We start from the raw sequence: 22,364 nt of genomic DNA on the forward strand, positions 1-22,364 counted from the left end.
CTGCGCAGTGCGGCGGGTAGGCGGCGGCGCGCCGGGGGCCGTGCGGGCGCAGGAATGTGCGTTACGGTTAAATAGTGGGCGCAGGAGGGGCCGCCGCGGCGCTCGGAGCCGGGCAGTGCAGGGAGGTGGTGGCGCCACTGGGCAGGGGACGGGTGGGCTCCATGGCGCGGCGCGGCTCCCTGGGCGGCAGCGCCTGGCTCCTGTGAGAGACGCTTCCCCGCCGGGACCGAGCGGAGCTTGGCTGCGGCCGGTGCCGGGCCACGTCTGCTGGGCGCGCCGGGGCTTGGGGCGGGCGGCCGGGCACCTCCGCCTCTATGATGAAGCTGAAGCCGAACCAGACGCGGACCTACGACCGGGAAGGCTACAAGAAGCGGGCGGCGTGTTTGTGCTTCCGCAGCGAGCGGGAGGACGAGGTGAGCGCGCCGGGGCAGCGGCGGGGGAGGGCTGTGAGCTGGGTACAGGGGAGAGGCCAGGGGATGGTTCCCCGCGCCGGAGCCAGGCTGGGGGGGCTCCCATCGCGTGTCCCCGCCGGTCCCGTTGGGCCGCGCGGGTGTCGGGGGAAGGGGCTGTTTCGGGGCGAGTCCCGCTCTCTTTCCCCTTCCCTCGCCCCAGGGCAGGGTAGCAGCAGCCGCATGGCTCGGTGAGAGACGCGCTCTCCCCACCCAGGCTGCGTGGCGCTTGCCTAAGGCCCGATCGGATCGCTTTGCGGGCCAGGGCGCCGGTGCTACCGCTGCGCTTCGCCCGGGCGAGCGCGGGGTGGGGGCGGGCAGCTCCGGGTGTCAGACAGAAAATGTCACGGTGACTCTGTGAAGGAGGAGGAAAGATGCGAGGGTCTCAGACTTCTCGGCTTTTGTACGGTGAATTGGAGCTAACAGCCGTCTGTTCAGAGCGCTGGTTCCGCGCATGTGGCGAAAGCGGCATCATCTGGACATGACCTGTGCGCATCGCCCTGCCGGGCGTCTTGTTCCGCTTACGCACCCGTGGGGCTCCATCGGTCGAACAGATCATAGATGTCTCTTTCGGAGTATAACCTAGCGAAACATCACTTCGATTACTTCCTTTCTTGCATTTCAACTTCATTATTGCGGGGGACTGAGATATTTGGGACTGTCACCATTTTATAATCAACAAACCCAGCGTGTAAAGCGGAGTGCTGACAGATAGGCGGCACCAGCTCTGATTTGTAGCCAGAATCGTTATAGTGAGCGAAAACGGTGTCTCTGAATCTACTGTCTTTTTAGTTTGTAGCGTATTTAGAATTGTGACTGGACTGTACAGCACTCTTGGTGCTGACGTTAACCAGAACATGATTAGCTTACAGTAACTTCTTAAATGTTGACTTTCTCTTAATGAAGTGTATATTCATGATTTGCGTTTTTTACCAAATGTTTGGTAAAGCAACTTGTAATTTAACAGATAATACTGCATATATTGGAAGATGAGGTATACTTGGTATGTGATGACAGTGTGTTAGGATGAACTTGGGATAAACCTGATTGTGCTGTACTAGTGAATTTGCATAGTTGTCTTGGATTTTACTTTACTTAAATTTCACTCAATTAAGGCTTTAGCACAGTTTTGTGGAGACTGAACACTTCACAGTTGAAAAATATTATACAGACACTTTCTACATTGCACTGAATTTTAGAGGAAAGTTGAAATGGTGAATATAGATGTGAGCAGGGTTTTACATTGCAGCAAATATAGGAGGTAACAAAGTTCTGTACCCTTAATCAAGGTCAGTTGCACAGGCAGTCATTAAGAACTTTTTTGATGGTTGCATTGCACAATGTAATTAGACATATCTGTGATTTGGAAACAAACGCTAGAAACTTGAGTTAATAATGTTCTTAAGTTTCATTACCATTTTAGTTATTTATCTACCAGAAATTTTAAGACTTGAGTTTTCCCCCCTCATCTGCATATGGGAAGAAGGTATCTTTAGAAAAAATACATCTTTCAGGTTTCTTATTCCTACAGTATGGCACCTTAGTGTGAGACAGAAGAAGCCCCCTTTCAGAGTATTTGATCCTTGAGGTCTGCAATAGCTGGGGAGACTATCCTAACTTCTGGACATTACACTCAATTCCTCCTTTACCATGGTCTGCAGAGGAGCAACCTGCAAGAGACTATGCCCTTGTCTACACTGCAAACTTATCAGTATAACTGTTGCTCAAGGATGTGAAAAATCTACAGCCCTGAGTGATGTAATTATACTTTCCAAACTCCAGGTGTAGATAGTGCTAGTGCTTTCTTTGGTTGGTGGCATCTTCACTAAGGGTATGTCTAGTGTTCGATGTATTGGATTGTTTAATCATGTCTCGTCTAGACATGATACATCTATTTCCAAATCGATGCCTGTACTCCACCTCAGCAGGAGGAGTAAGCGGAGTCAACGAGAGACACGGTGCTCGATTCACCACCATGAGGATGGCCAGGTAAGTTGAACTAAGGTACTTCAACTTCAGCTATGCTATTGCATAGCTGTAGTTGCATATCTTAGTTCCAGCTCTTCTTCCCCGCCCCCAGCATAGCCCAGGCCTAAGTGCCATGGCAGTGTTCTAGGTGTAGACAAGCCCTATGTCTCTTCAGCTATTGCACCACCTTTTTCTTTGGATCCCAGCAGTACCTCAGGTGTTCTGGCACACTTCAGTTCTTTTGCATTGGTCTTTCTCAAATTTGAGTGCCTATCTCAATACTTAAGAACGGCTGGTTTTTGCTTTTCTTGGTGCTCAAACACCTGTTTTGTCCAGCACTTCAACACTGTTACAGCTTTCTTGTCTCATTCAATAAGCTGATGTGAGCCAGCTGCAGTGTAGACATGTCCTGTTTTTTCACATCCCAGAGCAACAAAAGTTTTGCTGACAAAAGTGCTGGTGTAGACATGGCCTTAATTTAGGTGTTCAGAAATATACTGTTTCTTTACATTCACATACTCCTTTCCAGATGACTTCCTTGAACAGCTAGTCACTTGTTGAATTAACTCAAGTCACATGAGCTATATCATTATGTAACCTCAACAGAAGGTATGAAAATAGTAACTTAAAATTCTTAATTTCATTTTGTGGTCCTCAAACCTCTTGTTAGGCTCCTGGTGTATGTTCATCACTTGTTCATATTACTTAGCCTGGTACTTTCAGCAGCACCTGTGGTGTACACTCTAGTATAGCCTCCCCAGTTTTTTGATTGAGATGGGGCTTGCCAGGTGCTGCAGTAAATTCTAAATACTTGGCTGTTGTAATTAGAATTCATCCATTTCTGCATTTAGCATGCATTAACCTCTTTTTTGATACTGTCCAAGACACCCTGAGAGTGTACACTTCTTAAATGTGATGCAGTCAGATTATAAATGAAATCTGTTATGTACCGTAGTCAAGGCTGGCAAACTCCCAAAACCAGAAGTGTCTAAAAAGATGCACAGGTTATCTATTTTGACTTAATTATGTTGAATGTAATATTACATGGGCAACAACAGTGCTTTAAAGAAGCATCATAATAAAAGCATTTACTGTATAGGAGAATATAAAAGCTCCAAGAAGCAAATGGCATGTACATGTAGTGAATGTTTGCCTCCTTTTGTATTGTAGCTCCTTGGTCCTTATTGATCTCTGCATTGGGGGAGGGGGGGGGAGATTAATAAAGTAGAAGGATCTCCTGCCTGATTTTGCCACTGAGTTGTTTCAAACAATGTCTCTATTAGTAGGATCATTTTTTCTCACGTATGGGCCTAGATTGAATGAACTTTCCAGATGATTACCTTTTGATGTAAAAAGCTGTCTGGCTCCTGTCCATTTGAGAGACCAGTTGTGTTCATGTTACATACCTACAGACTTCAGCCATTTAGGCTATATCTACACTAGGAAAAAAGGTGTGATTTTAACATGCTAGCTGATTGAATTAGTATTTACCTCAGCTGTGTTTAAAAACCACATGTCTTCTGTACACTAAGATTTTAACATTTAGTTAATACATGTTCAGAATGTTTTCTTTTGCCTGGAAAACATGGCCACATACCTTGTCTTGATTATGGAAGAGTGTTCTTAAAAATTAGTTGATCTGACATTAAGGTGTCATATGCAGTGTTGCGTCCGTGTTGGTCTCAGGATATTAGCAACACAAAGTCCAGTAAAAGATACTTCCTCACCCACCTTGTTTAATCAAGATGTCATGTTTGTTAACTTAATTTTTAAGAAACAGTGAATTTTTTTTTTAAAAAGCACCGTTTCCCCCCATAAATACAAGTCCTAACTGAGTATCTGAAACATGCTTTAGGCACTGTATAATGCCTAAATTTGGGGGCACAGGGCTTTTGACTGGAACATATTCCTCTCACTTAACTGTCAGAGTAGAATTTGTTCACAGGTATATTGCAAAGATTTTGTTTAGTATAGTTTTCTGTTAGTGCTGGCTTGAGAGGAAGGTCTTGGTTTTGTAGTGTTCTATAATGTTGATATTTGGCTAGTTGACCTGTTAAGTGTTGGTTTCTTTGGACCTAAAGAATTTTGGAGCCATTATGTAAATTTAAATACTAACAAAATCAAATACCTAGAAGCAGAATCTCTCCTCTGCAAAGACGTAGTGTACTTTTCTAGGGATCTTAATGCCAAGACAAGTCAGTGATATTTAATTGGTCCTCCTTACAACTGAATGATTCTCAAAGGTATGAACTTTGTCCTACTTTGGCAAATGAACTGCTGACCTGCTGATCCTTAAACTACACTTATGGCTACTTGCAATTAATGGGGAAAGCACAATACCAAGAGAAATGGCTCTTGCAAGGAGCCCAAAGTGACTGATATACTGAAGTTTTACCAGTAAAAAACACATTCTGCTGCAATTTGGGCTGAGATTCAAGCTGAAGTGAGATCCCATTTGATATGGCTGTGGTGTGCATTTAAGGTGAGGGAGATGTTTGCATAGTGGGCCAAGCCTTTGTCATTTAATTTTCTCAACCAATTTTCAGTAGAGTATAGGTCTGTCCAGCTTAACCATACAAAGACTGTCCTGTTCAGCTCCTGGGTATTAATCTGTGTAAAGGGACTTTACTTACAGGTGATCTGAACTCATGTTGGCTCCACCACCCTGTTATGGTCCTTCCAACAATACAATTAAAAAAAAATAATAATAATCAGGGAACCTGGTTGCAACAGTTTGTACTCTGCATGGATTTAAGACTATAATGAAATTGGGCAACTAGGGTACAGCTCAGGGTACAGCTGTCGGACTCATAGGATCATGTGATCACAGGTACAAAGATACTGAAAGTGATTAAATGGAAGGATATCTTTTAGTGAACAGTCATTTAACTTAAATGCTTTACAAATAATTGGGAACGTGTCTGTTAGTCAGCATTCCTGAATCATCAGTTAAGGAGAGAGCAACTTCCCAATTTGAGACCTCCAACAAGTTAGGTTAAACTTCCATGTTTTGTTTCCAAGGGTGTGGGGGTGTGTATAAAGGGGAATGGGGTGCAACCAGAAGAGTGTGAGACCTTTCTGGCCTTCATACAACATAAGGCAAACTCCTCTTTTTTTAAGAGGTCACCTTGCAAATGCAGCAGCTGCATGCTGATTACTCCACACTGTTTAATCTAACTTTAATACTGTGTAAAATGCAGGTATAATAATCAAAACTTCAAACTGAAAGTTTACTAGTGTAAATGTAGCTAACGAAGTTACAAACTTAATGAAATGTTTGTAAAAAACTGACCTTTTTAGCCCGCTCACAATACAGCTGCTTCATGTTGTCTGAGTTAAGCGAGGTACATTTTAGCATTTCATGTCAAATCACATCAGCCAAAAAGACTGCTTTGCCCTTCTGTCTTATTAACATGGTTATGAATTTAGCGTGGCAACCACTCTGGTACTTCACACAGAACTGAAAAAAACAATTCCCCCAAATTTTTAGGTACTAGCAAACAAGTTTTCCCTGAAAAATGGGGAGGATCAGTACTATCAGGTTGTGCATCTAAGGCCTGGTCTACACTACGTGTTTAAACCGATTTTAGCAGCATTAAACCGATTTAATGCTGCACCTGTCCACACAGAGGCCCTTTATATCGATATAAAGGGCTCTTTAAACCAGCTTCTGTACTCCTCCTCGATGAGAGGAGTAGCACTGAAATCAGTATTACCATATCGGATTAGGTTTAGTGTGGCCGCAAATCGACAGTATTGGTCTCCGGGCGGTATCCCACAGTGCACCATTGTGACCACTCTGGACAGCAATCCGAACTCAGATGCGTAGCTATCCTAAGTCCCACATTCTTCCCCTGCCCATTGGATTCTGGGTTGAATCCCAATGCATGTATGGTGCAAAAACAGTGTCGCGGGTGATTCTGGCCCAGGGTTTAAAATGTTCGTCAACTCATTCTTTCTCCGTGAAGGGAACACTAGACAATCATTTCGCCAACTCCCTTCTAGGTTGCCCCACCTAGGAGGTACGTGCACGTATATGTACCCCAGAATTCCCCTCGACCTGTGTTTCTCGACCCCCATCATCTGTCGGATATTTTCAACCAGAATTCCAATGGCGGAACCATGGACCCGTTCTATGGGGAGCGACGAAGGGGAGGGGGTACTGAGGAACTCCAGCTATCCCCAGTCCGCAGTCTCCAAAAAGCATTTGCATTCTTGGCTGAGCTCCCAATGCCTGTAGGGTCAAACACATTGTCCGGGGTGGTTCAGGATTATACTCGTCATTTACACCCCTCCTTCCCCCATGGAAGAAAAGGGGAAAAAAATATTTCTTGACTTTTCACTTCAATGTTCACTATGTCTACTGCATGCTGCTGTAGACGCAGTGCTGCGGCAATGAAGCAGCAACATCCTGTCCCCCCCTCCTTCTCCTCCTCCCCCTGGTGCAGACGGTACCAGTACAAAAGGACTGATAGCTGTCCTCGTCATCATCCCCTGAGTGCTCCTGGCTGGCCTCAGGTGAGGTCGCTCTGGGGCTTACCTGGGTAAAAATAGGAATGACTCCCGGTCATTCCTCTGGCAGATGGTACAGAACAGCTTGGTAACATTCTCATCATAGCAACTGGGGGCTGAGCTCCATCAGCCCCCCCCCTTCATGTCTAAAGAAAGATTCTGGTACTGCCTGACTATCATAGCAGTGGATCTGCGGCCCTCCTCTCCCCCACCGCCATTTTATGTCCTGCTGGACTATCATAGCAGCTGGAGGCTGCCTCCCCTCATTTTATCTCACTAAAAACTCAGTGTTTTTATTCCTGCATTCTTTATTACTTCATCACACAAATGGGGGACACTGCCATGGTAGCCCAGGAAGGGTTGGGGAGGAGGGAAGCAACTGGTGGGTTGTTGCAGGGGCACCCCCTAGAATGGCATGCAGCTCATCATTCTGCGGGATCTGACATGGAGCGGCTGTGCTTCTCTGGTCGACACTGGTTCTCTAGTACACTTGCCCCATATTCTAGGCAGGCCAACTGACTCTATTTTTAGAAAACATAAAGGAGGAATGACCCGGAGTCATTCCCATTTTTGTCTTTTGCGCCCCGGCCGACCTCAGCGAAGGCAGCCAGGAGCCAGCAGATGGGTACACGAAAGGAATAACCGTCATCCATGACAATGGCAGCAGATGGTACAGAACGACTGGTAACCGTCTCTGCTACTTTGCAATGGCAAATGAATGCTGCTGTGTAGCACTGCAGTACTGCCTCTGTCAGCGGCATCCAGTAGCACATACGGTGACAGTGACAAAAGGCAAAACGGGCTCCATGGTTGCCATGCTGTGGCATCTGCCAGGGCAATCCAGAAAAAAGTTGCGCAAAATGATTGTCTGTGTTCCTTTCACGGAGGAAAGGAATGAGTGACGACATTTACCCAGAATCACCCGCGACACTGTTTTTGCACCATCATGCATTGGGATCTCAACCCAGAATCCAAATGGGCAGGGGAGAATGTGGGAACTATAGGATAGCTACGGGGATAGCTACCCACAGTGCAATGCTCCAGAAATCAACGCTAGCCTTGGTACATGGATGCACACCACCGAATTATTATGCTTAGTGTGGCTGCGTGCACTTGACTTTATACAATCTATTTTACAAAACTGGTTTGTGTAAAATTGGAATAATCCTGTAGTGTAGATGTACCCTAAGGTTTTATTAAGTAGCATTTCACATACTACTTTTCAGACTATAGGACTTTCAGGAGTCTGATTTGTTTTGCGTACTCCCAAGTTTCACCTCACTTAAAGTACTTGTTTACAAAATCAGACCTAGAAATACAAAAGTGTCACAGCACACGATTACTGAAAAATTGCTTACTTTCTCATTTTCTCTGTGTGAAATTTTAGCTTGTATTGACTTCACTAGTGCTTTTTATGTAGCTTGTTGTAAAACTAGGCAAATATCTAGATGAGCTGATGTACCCCCTGGAACACTGCTGCGTACCTCCAGGGGTACATGTACCCTGGTTGAGAACCAGTCTTGGGGCTTACCTATATGGGAACATTTATTGGCATAACTATACTGTTGTAATTATCAGTATAACTCCCTATATGGACAGTTTTTGCAGAATAAGTACTTTTTTCCAGTTTAGTTTGTTGCAAAGTGGAAAAAGGCACTCTGGAACAATGTGACATGAAGTTACTGATAACTTCAGCATTTACATAGCTATGCCAATAAATTCCCAATATAAACAATTCCTGAGGCATCAATACATGTGAAATGCTACTTAAAGCTGCACAACCTGATAGCATTGGTCCTCCCCAGTCTTCGGGGAAAGCTCCAGTTTTAAAGTTTTGTTGCAGTCTTCCTCAGACTTCAGTTTCTGGAGTCCAAGCTGAAATGGTAATATTATGGACCCATGGTAAGCTCAGTTACAGAAGAGAAAGTGAGAAACTATTTTAGAATTATAGAAACTAGACAGTGATTCTTAGACAGATCAAGGAATTATGTAACAGTATCTTAACTAGAGAAGCAGGCTTAATAGAACTCTTTAGTCCAAAAACCCATATACATCACTTCTTGAAAATATAAACCGTTTGAACAAAATCCCACCAGAAGCCGTAAAAGCATCTACCATGATACGTAGTCAAGAACACAAGCTTTTCTATGCTCCGTAGTATGGGATGTATGTGTATTACAGGTGTATTATAAGTGACTCTTATAGTTAAGTCTTCACTATACTTTCCATTATAAACTTTAACCACACAGGCTGAAATTTTCCATGATGATTATCCATCTAGGATTTAGTTAAAAAAAAAAAAAAAATAATTCATCTGAAGTGGCTGCTTGGTTTTTGAGATTAGGGAAAAACGTTTGGCCCATATTAAACAAATTACAAACATTTTGTTGAGGGGCTCTAGCTCTGGAGCAGAAACTTGAAATTTGGCGTAGGAGTTGCTTTCATATCAAGGGCATATCTTTTGCCAGCCCTGTGAAAAATTGACCAAGTTTGGTCAAGTTATGAGATACTCTGAATAGCTAGTTAGTAGTAATTCTCCAAATATTCTGTCTACACTGAGTAGAGTTAGGCATTTGACAAGTCAGATTGTCAAATATCAAAAATGGTAAAATTTTAAAGCACTGTAATAGTAATAAAAGAGCAAGATGTTATGGTTTCCTGTAGGCTTAGCCTTAGATACTTAGACCTAATTCCAAAAACCAAGTTAACTGAGTTATTTTAACTCAGAAAAATGGGATAGTGAAATATAGGTTGTTTTTTCAGAACTTCTTTTTAGCAATGTTAAGTTAGCACTTAAATGATAAAGTTTTTCAAACTAAACAGTTTCAAAAGATGTATGAAGTTAAACAAATACATAGCATTTAAAAATGTCTCATGGTTGCTGTTAGGATAGGTGAGTAGCCTGCCACATTTTCAAGCAGCTTAATGGCTATGTACCTATTCTTTTTATTGGGAGAGGAAGTTTAATGACTGAACTCTTTTCCCTCCCCCCACTCCATTGAGTTAATGTCTGTATGTTTGTCTAGTCAGTTTAGATTGTAAACTCTTCGGGGCAGGGACTATATCCCTTTTTTAATGTGCTTTCTAAACTGCCATGTACAGTAGAATCTGAGTTACAAACACCTTGTTCATAACTCTGAAATGTTTGTAATTGTGAACAAAAAGTTATGTGGTTCTTTCAAAAGTTTACAACTGAACGTTGACTTAATAGAGCTTTGAAAGTTGGATATGAAGAAAAATGTTTTTTCCCTTTATTTTTTAGTAATTTACATTTACCACAGTACTGAACCGTATTTGTGTTGTTTTTTTTCTTGCTGCTACCTGATTGTGTACTTCTGGTTCCAAATGTAGCATGTGGTTGACTGGTCAGTTTATAACCCTTATGTTCCTAACTGAGGTTCTACTGTGCATTGATGGCCTAGTATACAAATAAAGATAGTGTTAGTTCTAGAAGATTCTAGCGGATTAAGATGCTCAACTTTCCGTTAATTCATCTTGCTAGCAGATGGCACCATGATGCAACCAAAAAGGCAGGTTGTTGCCTACATTAGGACTTTCTTGCAGGAATATTTAATGTCTAATCATGTTCAGATTGACCAGCTTGCCTGTCCAAACTGCACATGCCATCCCTACAGAGCAATTGAGCATTCCCAGGGCTGCAGGGGCTGAAAAGGACCTCTACTACAATTGCTCTTTCTAACTGTTGTGGGTCACTCTGGCATTAAACACTGTAACTGAGATGGGAAACTCTCTCCTGTCTTTCAACAATCTTCCTGACATGCAGTCAGTGAGGAGGAAGGGACAGCAGGTTGAGGAACAGGGTGGATAGACATATGTGTATGTGGGAAATTGTGAGGCAAGAGCTGCCCAGGAGGAGAGGTGTGGAGGAGGAGGATACAGATGGGTCTCTAATCAGTAGGGCATTCCCCTAAAGAACCTGAAACTGAACAAATATTCTTGAGTCTAAACACTCCTTTGTCTAGCAAATAGCACTTGAAGTGTCTCCATCCCCCTCTAGTGGTTAGACCACATAGAAAATAGCAGTCTGCTGCCAGTTATTCCATTAGCTCAAGTGGTAGGGGACTGTGCTGTGGATCTAAAGATCCCAACCTTGCTGATTCCAGCATTTGGGGATGAGTAATATGATTCCACAAGACTGGATTTTTTGTTAAACCTTTAAAAACTGTATCCAAGGAACTTGAGTGGTAAGGTTCCAAAGGCAAGCACTCAAAAGTTAGAGGTTAAGCCAGAATTCAGGTACAAGAATATGCACAAATCAACTTTGATTTTGGCATTTTCTAACTTTGAGTGACTGACTTTGCAACCTTAGAATTTTTAAAGTAGATTTTGAATGTTATACATAGCTTTATTACATAACACATTATTCCAGAACATGAGGTGTTAAATCTTAAGCAAAGAGAAAAAAGAGCTCAAGAGAGATGCAATGTTTCCTTCAATTACTAAAGACTAGTAAACTTTTACAGCTGTGCCTTGAGTTTCTTCCCAGAGTTTTTTAGTCTCCTGTTTTTCTAATAGTGCTTTCTATATAACAAAAGCCCCATGATGCCACATGTTTTGCCACACAGCTGCGTTAGGCAGCTTCCAGTTGCTTCTTCTAACCAGGAGATTGCTAGCAGCTTCTCTTCCTCCTTGAATGCAGGGTATGGCTAATTCTGTAATTCAGATAAGGGGTAAAAACTTGCTTAGTAAGACCGATTGGGAGACCGGCTTTTGCCTCCCTGCTTCAGTTGAGCTGCACCACACTGGCTCACTTAACTTCTGTGGCAGGTGGAAGAGATTAACTTTCTCTCAGCTTCTGGGAGAAGTTAAATTTAGAGGTGAGTGTAGCTAGCTAACCTATCCAAATCACCTTCATTTCACATAAGAAAGAATCCCCAAGAAGAGGGGTCTGGTCATCAAAGGCAAAACCTCCCCAGGCTTTTGGGGAAGGGGACAAAATTTGGGTCAGGGATCCCAAATAAGTGATAGTATAGCAAGGAATTAGATTTCTTGCTATGCAGTTTGAGAGCCTTCTTTCATAGACAAGAAAAATTCCTCAAGCTATGATCATGTCAAATAAGTGTTGCACTGTTTTCTGAACTAGTGAGATTTTGATGTAAACTCCAGAAACAGTCATAGGCCATGTGTTAGTTTGCTTTCTTGCTTGCATTCATCTCTGCATTTGTAGCTGACAGCTCCATTGTTTACCTAAAACAGTAATGGTAATAATTGTGTAGAGAGAAGCCCTTGGCTCACATTTCACAAGTTGTGCCAGGTTATCCAAACCTGGAATTTGATTCTCTAAAGAGAAGAGCAGTGGGGGAGTGGGTTCTTGGCAGCTTGTGCTGCTGGGTTCATGAGCTGCTGTATTCTGAACAGTTGGTGCTTTTCAGTGCTTTCATTCTTAAGTCACAAATGCGTGGATCGCTGTGGCCAAATCTGTCTGATAGGATGGGATGCATCTTCTAGCCAGCTATAGATGGCAGGTGTCTTTATTAGCTGTAGGTAGTCTGATATCTAGAACTAGTGAGGTGTTGAGTCCAAAATTGCATGTTGCCTTAACTGGAGGAAGCAGCCTCTGTAGGGAGATTGTATATGTAGTGAGTTCTCCAAAGCACTCCCTTCTCTCCATCAGCATAACCTGTTATCTCCCACTTTATTTTCAGCCAGTTATTTATCCTGGTGCAGATCATAATCTGCTGGGAGATGGTGCTTTTTTTATATTAGTAAGAGCTAGGTGCCAGTGAATTGTTGACACATCCCGTAGGGTCTCAAATGTCCCAGTGGCTTCATGTTTAATAGGATAAGGGGGAGTATTTTGTGTTGTGGAACTTGACAAGTGAGGTTCCTAGGTGTGGTGTAGTTCATCTTAGTGATCCTCTGGGTTCAGAGTATGAAAGGTTGCAGATTTTTGTGCTCATTCATTCAATCCTGTTACATCTCTGAGGAAGGACAGATGTATTTGGTGACTGACTGTATCAAATGAGAAATCCAGCCATATGTCTGCCCATTGAAGGATCAAGTCATCCATCGGCATGATAAATACATTTTGTCCCGTGTCCTGTCTGAAACCTAATTGTCAATATTCTGGGTTCTTTTTGGCTAATAAATTAGAAGTGACTTTGTTAGCACCTCTGGCTTGCTCACAAATGTGGTCACTGAGTAGCACGTGATAATTTCTAAGTGTTGGCTGTGCCTTTGAAGGAGGAAGTCTAATTGAACCAGGCAAAGAAGGTGCTAATTACTTCTGGGAGGGGGTCCCAGATATTCCTGAACATTCCACTAGACATGAAGAGTATGGATCAGAGTAAGCTTGCAGGATTTCCTCTTCCATGAATGGACCTTGGATGAAGATACTTTTATGGTATTGTTGCAAAATTAGAGTGAACTGAATGAGATCTGTGCCTTAAGATTTCTTCTTGGGTGTTAATATTTTTGGATATTCTAGTTAATATTGCCTCACATTACACTCCTTAGAGTTGAAATCTTGTTTAGTACTGCTGACTTGTAACCAGTGACCTTCACAGTTGTGGGTTTCCTTGCTGTACCTATCATTGTGAAGTCTATCTGGTCATCTTAACATGCATTTGTCCATTTCTCAAAGTGTACATTCACTCTATAAACAATCCATCATACAAACACAGCTTTGTGGTAACTGTTGCTCAGGTCAATGGTAAAATTTTATGTAGTTGTGTTAAAAATGCATGGCTTTATGCTAAGCTTCTAGTCAGGGCAAGCATTCTGATTTATCCTATACTAGAAAATGAATTTGTTTTCAGTCCTTAACTAAACAACAAATGCTGATTAAAACCAGTCCACTAAGCTCTGAATGATTTAATGTAATAGTCATCACTATTACTGATTGCTTTCACGTAACTCCAGTGAACACTAGGTTGATCAGCATGAAGTTGTGTAATGTTCATGTTATGTGGAATGTCAGCTGTGCTTAGCCTTTAATCATCTTGTAAGGTTTTAAAGTTGCTCTTTGAGCATTGTTTAAGTGGATCCCTACTCAGGCAAATATACATGCCATCAGGTTACAAGCACTGAACTTTTTCAGTAGCACCACTTATGTATGCACCCTCCCTATAAACCCATACTAAAGGATATAAGGGGAATCAGCCTTAATTCATAAACATTGAGGAGAATCTTGGTGATGACAATTGCTTAACTCTGTTTTTGTCTAGGAAACTACTCTAGGCTTTCAGTTAAGATAGTCTTAGTAAGTAAGGTCTTCTGTGTTTGGGGCCTCATTTGGCTGTTTTATTTAGTCTTTATGGTTGCCCACTTATTGTGGGTCTGCTTTCTTGTTTGGGGGACAGTGGAGACCATCTTCAGGCTATGTCCCCCTGCATTATCATGCTCATGACAGATGAATACTCCTGGTGTTTCCTCTGCCTTGGAAAAATACAATTCCAAATTCTACTCCATGTCTGAGCTTCTCCAAATCCATATGTGGAGCATGAGCATAGTTCTCAAGAACAATTTGTGGGAAGTAAGCCCTATTGCCTACATGTAAGGCACTGAATTGGAACAGACCTTGATGTTGAGTGTTTGACTGCTGATGTTGGACTCTACAGCCAGAGAAGCCTTGATGTCGGGTGTCTCAAGGTCCTGTAAAAGCAAGGTCCAGTGCATACAAATATTCTAGAGAATTCTCAGATATGACTTTCCCATTCCCCAAATTTTCTGTTAATGGTGTTAGTGCTCAGTGGCAGCATTTGTCTCTTCTGTGTCAGCATTGATGTAAGTCGTCACAGCAAATTTGAGGTGCCTTCAAGTGATGCTGTTCTGACACCATTATTCTTTGAAACCAAGGGAGAAGAGGTAAAAAGTCTGGAGTCTTGTGATTTTTCCACCTCCTTTCCTCCCCCAACATAGTAACTGCTTCAACACTGAAAGCTTGGTGTTGGGGAGGAAGGGAGTTGAGGGACTCATTTAGTGACAGAAATCTGCCTTGCTTTTGGATATAATCTTGATATACAGTTTTCACTGTTGGATGCTTCTACACCATCAGATCTGGTGATTCAAACTGTCTGGCATCTGTGGGGACAGCCTTTTTATTGTCTTTCCATATGGCAGTTTCTTCCTCTGCTGTCCTCAGAGAGGGCACTCTTATTTGCCCTTTCCATACATCATCCATTTAGTTCAAAGATCAGATTGAAGGACCCAGAGGACTAGTCAACCTCACCCTTAATTATGATGGGGTCTGATGTTCATTCCAAGATCTCTCAATACTGTACACCTGTGTTGGGGTAAACAGATGTGCCATTTACAGGATGTTAGCCCTTGGATTCCAAAATGGAGATACTCTGAGCTCCTTGACCTGATTGGGCAATACAGGCTAAGCAGTTTGGGGGCCAGAAAAGCAAAAGATTCCCCAGTGCCCCAAAAGGATTGCCTCCAGTTAGATCTTTCTTTGAGCGTCCATAAGGACTTGTTCATCTCAAGTGTCCTTTATAAAGGTTGTCCATTCTCTAAATAACTAGTAGCTGCATTTAGAAGGGCTGTTGCCATCTTCAGTTTCTGAGGGTTGTCCCCAAACTTAGTCCTTTCATCTGATTTCAAGTTTCCATGAACTCTTAGAGGTGACTTGCTGAACTTTTGGAATTATCTGTGTAATGACAAAGATCTCTGGCTTTTCAGCATCCTTCAATTCAAGCAGTATGAGAGACTTTCTTCAGCTAGATCCTGCATCCCAACCCAGAAGTCCCAGAGCACAACAGTCTAGTTGCTGACTAGTTAAGCAACCTGGAAAATTCTTCTGTATAAGTCCGGAAAATGCTGTTAGAAAGCAGGAAAACCTTCCATTTTACTTCATCTGGACAAGATAAAGGATAGGATTCTCTCCAGTTTTCCCTTCATTCCATTTATTCTGGACTGCCTACTTTGCTGCTGTTTGTTTCTCTTCCTGAGCTTGAGTGTGCACCTGGCTTCAAATTTCTGTCTTCAGCCTCCCTGGTGTAGGAATCTGATAATCTTTCCTTGTTACAGTTGTGAAACTTTCAAAAGATATAGATCTGTCATTTTTAGGAGTTGACCCTGTCCTGGAGCTTACTTGTAGTGCAAACCAAATCAGTGGCCCCACTCATTTGCGAATGTTTTTTACATCCCTTTTTTGTCTTCATTCTTATTAGACTCTCCAGGCTGACGCATACTCCCTTTCCATTCTCCATGCTGATCCATCAGTGTGTTCTATAAAGATAAGATGCTGCTCTGACCTCTCAAAGCTCTTAGCAAAGCCTCTTTAGATTAATCTAACTCTACTGTATCTTTCTCCCAAGCACCACTTGAGACCAGGGGAGATGAAGCTGCAGTATTAAAGTATATAGAGGACATTTTGTAATGCATGATATTTCCAAAGTCTTAGATTTGTGGCACTTGATGTGAGCTGGCTTTCACCCATACACTAAGTAGTGAAGACTGACTTCTTGCTTGAGAGACCAAGGATCCTAGTTATCATTAGGTTGCTTGAGCACATTGACAAGTCCAGGAGGTGTAACTTGTCTAGCTTGGGTTGATTCTCTTTTTTTTTTTTAAGCACAAGATAGATGCTTCCAGAAAAAGGAGTATTTCTGTTTGTGGCTCTTGGGGTTGCAAAACATTCCTGATGGAATAGTGGTAAACTAACAGATTGTCTGTGTCTGCCTGCCTGAATCTACAGCCTGAAGATTCCTGTTGTGAATGGTTCCATCTCCATGATAACTTTAGCATTAACTAATGAAAGCACAGAGGTACCCTGCTGTAGGAGCAGCTTGGTAATCTACCACTGCTCCTTTCCAGTTCCTACCCCATGTATTCTAAGGTAGCCTCAACAATTTCAGTAAGACTTACTCCTGGGAGAATTGTGTGCCACTGTGCAATGAAGAATTTGCATAGAATTAATATTCTGCACAGAATTTCATTTTTCCATGCAGAAGTGGTTCTGCAGAGCTGCTAGCTGCCACTAGAAGCTGCTGGACTAAGCAGAGCCTGGTTCTCCAGCTTGCAAATACAGGACGCTGTCAGGGAGAGGGAGCTGGAGGGTTCCGGGCAGCTGTGGTTTACAGCATGTCCTGAAGGAAGGAGGTGGCTTTGTATTAGCTCAGGACCCAGCATCAGGCTGTTTCTCTCCTGCATGCTTTTGAGATCCCTGGGCTCAGGAGAGGAGGGAGTGTGGAGAGGAGGCCAGGGAATGCCTCACAGCTTAGGGTCTGGGGGGTGGGTGTGTGAGAGCACAGGGGCAGATTCTCTTCCCCCCACACACATGTGCCCAGCTGGCACATGTGACCCACCCAGACAGGCACCCAACAAAAAGCATAATAGGAATTGGAACTGGGTTGTTGTAAGGTATTTTAGTTTTTTACTCCTGGGGGATCTTTTTTTGTTGTCTCTATTGTTACAGATGTACTTGCCTACATTTATTTTGGAATAAATTACCAAAATAATTGAAACTGATATATTATTGACAAATAAAACATGCAGTGTTTTAAAGTAGTGTGCAGAATTCCTCCTGAAGTAAATACTGGCCTTGCTAGGACAGCTATTTTAGTGTCTTTTAAAAACATTTTTCCCCAGAGAGGCAAAAATAGCTACCTGGATTTATACTGATATGTTTTACACAACATTACCCCTTGTAATTAGCTTCTAGAGCAAATGCTTGAGTAGGAATGCAGTTCCACAATCATTGTTCAGTGGGTCTTCTCAAACTCTCCTCCCTCGGTTAAAGACTACTTTGTAATCACCTAGTATGGGAACCTAGCAGTTAATGCTCTTACATTTAATTACCATAAGTGGTTTTTGTAGACTCCCTATGTATGTTCTGTATCTCCTTCCCCATAGTCTCTTACAATAGATTCTTAACTTAGGGCACATCTATACTACCTGCTGGATCTGCAGGTAGTGTTTGATGTATTGGGGATTGATTTATCGCATCTTGTCTGGACGTGATAAATCGATCCGCTAATCGGTGCCTGTACTCCACATCTGCAGGAGGAGTAAACAGAGTCAATGGGGGAGCCGTGCCAGTCAACTCACCCCTGTGTGGATGGCCAGATAAGTCGAACTAAGATACTTCAGTGCGTAGCTTCCCCCCACCCCCCGGCTAGTGTAGCCCAGGCCTCAATAGGAAGAATGATCGGTGTAGATCGATATAGGCAAGTTCATGAGTCATAGTAAGTTAATTTATCTATTACCAATAGTTTTAGCTTTTAAACAACTGTACTAACAAAAGTGGGTTGTAAAATACATGGGGTAATCCTGTGGTCAGTGTGCTGGCCTTTTATACAAGAGACTGGGTTCACTTCAGAGGCCCAGTGAATAGTGGGTTCCCTTCCCTGCTCTGAGAGAGTCCAACTTAGTTCTTCTATACCACCAATAACTGGACCATAGGAGTTACTACAGAGCATTATACTGCTGTGACAACTGTCTCCACAAATTAGGACTTTGTCTTTGACAAAGTATTAGTAGAAACCAGTTCTATCTAAAAATCACTTGAGAGATAGTGGGCAAATATGTTATCCAGTGGTGGTAATACTAGTATGTATATGAAAATCAAACAAGCTTCCCCCTGTGAGTACAAAACACCCCAAATTCCAGCCATAGGTTGTTACATTGTTCTGTTTTAACTTTATTGGAATCTGATATAATCTGCATATTTTCTAGAGCAGGTGTCGGCAGCCTTTCAGCAGTGGTATGCTGAGTCTTCATTTATTCATTCCAATTTAAGGATTCGTATGCCAATAATACTGTACCTTTTAATGTTTTTGGAAGGTCTTTCTTTTAATTTTAAATGAAGCTTCTGAAACATTTAAATTAAAATGCAGAGCCTCTCGGTCCGGTGGCCAGGACCCGGGCACTGTGAGTGCCACTGAAAATCAGCTCATGTGATGCCTTTGACATGCATGCCGTAGGTTGCCTACTCCTGTTCTAGAGTATTATAATTAAGAACTCCTTAATTTGATTTTTACAGAACAAAAAGTCGCTGTACCCTCCCTCCACCCCACCCCACCCCCGTAAGGCCAAATGTGATCATCCAAACATCTAGTATAGCTAAACTGAGCAATATGTTCTATTGAAAATTTGATCCACTACATAATTTTGTTTTTTGGACTTATTGGCTTCATTATCTGAGAATAGCTTGCTTATAGTAATGTTTGTGTTCCTTTCTGTCTTTAAAAAGGAAAATGTATTTTCTAAGGAGAAGTGATTTACATAAGATATCTTGTGCTAACTTGCAAGAAGCTTCATACTGAATTACTATACATAGAATCTACTAATCAGAGTGGAAATGGCCTCAAATACACGTAATCTTACTAACTCCAGATACTCTGTCCATCAGAGTTCCATTTTCATGGTCTTCCTTGCCATATGTCAATTTTATATAAAACTATCCTTTAACTTCAGTACATTCTTGGATAGATGGTAAAATATTTTAAATTGCAGTTGCTGGCTAATGGTGAGAACTGTACAATGCTAAAATTCTATTGTAGCAACAGTTATACAAGAGAGCTCCTTGGGGGAGAAGCCATCTTTGTCCTCTTTGTACAATGCCTAGCACAGTGGAGTCCCACTCTGATAATTTTATTAAAGGTCTGATGTACCTATCTGCCCAATATGTCCTTTCCAACTTTAATGCAAAATAGTTAAACATGAAGACAAAACACATTTTAAATAAGTATCTCCTAATTTACTAATAACGGATTAATACATTTTTCAAAATGTACAACTAACTTTTCCTCTTTTTGTTTGTTTGTATTTCTCTAACCCGAACAACAAATTATATTGAAGTTGCATCATTAAATCATGCAATGTCAATATTGTAAAAATTGCAGGGAAATATCTAACTTAAACTTCACATTTTTGACATTTCATCGCACATCTTTCTAGACTGATAGAATTATATCAAGTTGATTTAGAGGGACAACAGTCAGAAGAGTTATCAACAATGTGGTGCAAGAAAATGCCCTATTTAAACACGTGCAGGGGTTTGAGTATAGGACTGAGGATCTTTGACTCTTAATCTTCTTTAATCTCAAGGTTTTTAAAAAGTTGGTAGCTGCAGGTTATTTCTGACTTACATTTTTGCAAGCTATAATCCATCTGGCTTCGTGAACAAGTGCACTGTAGAAAAATGGTTAGTAGCCTTCAGACTCTCAAATCAGATTATTTTCAAATGACTGCTTAAATGTATGTATTTTGACCTTTCAGGTGCTGTTAGTGAGTAGTAGCCGGTACCCAGATCAGTGGATTGTACCAGGTGGAGGAATGGAGCCAGAGGAGGAACCAGGAGGTGCTGCAGTCCGAGAGGTTTATGAAGAGGTAAATCTAGATTTTAACAGTTCCACTCCTATTCAGATAGGGATCTTAAAGGAAAAAAGAGAAATCAGAACTTCAGTGACTTCTTTCACAATATAATTTGCCAAAATTCAAATGATCCACAAACTCCAAAGAATTTATAGCTTATCCTATTTCACAGACTTAATTTGCATTAAAAATGAGATGAGTCATAAAATAAATGATCAGAATACATTGCTATGGAAGTAGGTTATGATCAATATTAGATTGAAACCTGGATTTTGCAGACATAGTAAATTCTTAGAATGTGACATGCAAAAGGTAAAGGGGGGGGGGGAGTTTATAAAGAAGCCTTCAAGATTGGGGCGGTGGGGGTGGAAGGGAACCCTTTCTGCTTATTTTTACCTTAATTTCAGATTTTTCTATCTTACCTGTAAGACTTTATGGACTACTGGAGGACTAGTAGGTCTCTTAAATCAAGTAATGAGACCTGAGTAGTTGAAAGGAAAGGGATTCTTAGTGCGTTCCTCAGTTTAAAATCTAATTCAAACTCCTGACAAAGTATTGAGAATGTTTGTTTGAATAGTTCACCTCTGCCTCTTCATTTGTGGGCTGAGTTTCTGTTCTAATAGAAGAAAACTAATGTTCTGGCATCAAGTAATGTGTTCATATACTTGTGTGAGAATGCCATATAGGCAGTAGCTTAGTACCTAAAATTTCTGTAAATGGTTCTGGCAGTGAATATTTCATCTACATGCACAGCTGCTAAAAGCATTGCACCATAAAATTTCTTCAAGATCATATACAGTAAATTAAACAATTTACAAGTAGTATGTGGTGAACACTAATAATGGTAATTCTTCAAGAAGAGACTTGATATTTCAACAGTTAAAATAGTGCTTCTGGCCATTATCCGTCAATAAAGCAAGACAGGAATGACCTACATTTTTCTTCTAAAGCCAACTTTAGAGGTCTTAAGACTTATGAATATATGTGTTTGTTCTGACCTCCAGAAGGTGGTAACCAGTGAAGGCCCTGGTTGAAAATAAAAGGAAAAAATAGAGATACTGTCCTGGTAAGGGATTTCTATAGATCCTCAAATCAGGAGGAAATGGAGGTATTTCTACAACAAAAAAAAAAAAAATCCAAAACACACAGTAACATACCTCACTGAGGACAAAGAGGCCGTTCACAATTCCAAACTTTTGTTCCAAGCTTTCTGTAGACTCACCAAAAGATCTCTCCATTGGTTAAACTAGTTAGTTGGAAAAAGCATAAAAGCTATGGTAACTAGCTTTATTTTAAATGAAAGCTGAGCTTCTAGAGAACAAGACAGCAGTTTGAGAGGTACTGGTAGCTGTATTGCTGCATATTGACATGAGCCTAACCCTTGCTGCATGTCTCTCTTGAACAGAAGTAGTAGACGCTAGCTTACTAAAAAACCAGCTTTCTGCCTAGGTGTGAAAGACTGCAGTTCGCGTTGGCATTTTTAACCTTTTATTTAAAACGATAAAAGCCACAGATTTAAAATATTTAGGTATTGCAAGCAAATATTTAATCTGAGCTTCAATTAAATTAATATGCATTTTAAATCATACTCTTATTCCAGGTTTAATTATTGCTGTTTTTTATAGTGTAAAACGAGCCTTAAAGGATGGCTTCATCCTCTGACAAACACAAGTAACAGTTTAAGATCCCTTGACACCTTGAGTTCTCTATTGTAGTTTGCATTTAGAGGAAAGAAACTTTGTATATCCCTTGTAGGTCTACCCATATAATGAGGCATCTGAGTATCCTTAAAACAGAATGCAAAACATCTTAAATAGCACTTAAAAAAATATGGGTTAAGGAAGAGGCCTTGGCAAGCCACTCTCTTAATTAAGGGTTTCACTTTATTAATCAAGGGTTTAATTCTTTAAGTATGGAGAATAGAAATAAAACAGGCTGTGATTGCAAAAGGGAAGGGTTTCCAAAAGTGGTGAAGGATTGGCCAGCTGAAAGGACCAAGCCCTGTCTCAGCAAACTTTAAATTAGAGTGCCTGAAACAAAGTGAGTCTTGGCATTGTAGAAGATTGAATATAAGAAGATATTCTCTGCAAACATAACCTTCTGCAACAGCTACATTTCACTTGTGCAACGAAATTTAATGTATTGGTAGTC

General features: G+C 41.5%; 1 protein-coding gene and 1 long non-coding RNA gene across 4 annotated transcripts in view; one reads left to right on the forward strand and one right to left on the reverse strand.

The window, feature by feature from the left end:
• LOC116821588 (uncharacterized) overlaps positions 1 to 1,335 on the reverse strand; it is a 12,106-nt gene extending 10,771 nt beyond the window's left edge. The window contains exon 1 of the long non-coding RNA XR_004372956.2: positions 729 to 1,335. This is a non-coding gene — a long non-coding RNA (uncharacterized LOC116821588). The remainder of the gene's footprint in view (positions 1 to 728) is intronic.
• NUDT4 (nudix hydrolase 4) overlaps positions 294 to 22,364 on the forward strand; it is a 54,259-nt gene continuing 32,188 nt past the window's right edge. For all 3 annotated transcript variants that reach the window (XM_075066952.1, XM_075066956.1, XM_032774914.2), the window contains exons 1-2: positions 294 to 413; positions 20,118 to 20,228. In XM_075066952.1, the coding sequence (XP_074923053.1) occupies positions 315 to 413; positions 20,118 to 20,228 (210 nt within the window). In that variant the 5' untranslated portion in view covers positions 294 to 314. The remainder of the gene's footprint in view (positions 414 to 20,117; positions 20,229 to 22,364) is intronic.

This window comes from Chelonoidis abingdonii, chromosome 1, assembly GCF_003597395.2.
Source record: "Chelonoidis abingdonii isolate Lonesome George chromosome 1, CheloAbing_2.0, whole genome shotgun sequence".
In the NCBI taxonomy this organism is placed as follows: Eukaryota; Metazoa; Chordata; order Testudines; family Testudinidae; genus Chelonoidis; species Chelonoidis abingdonii.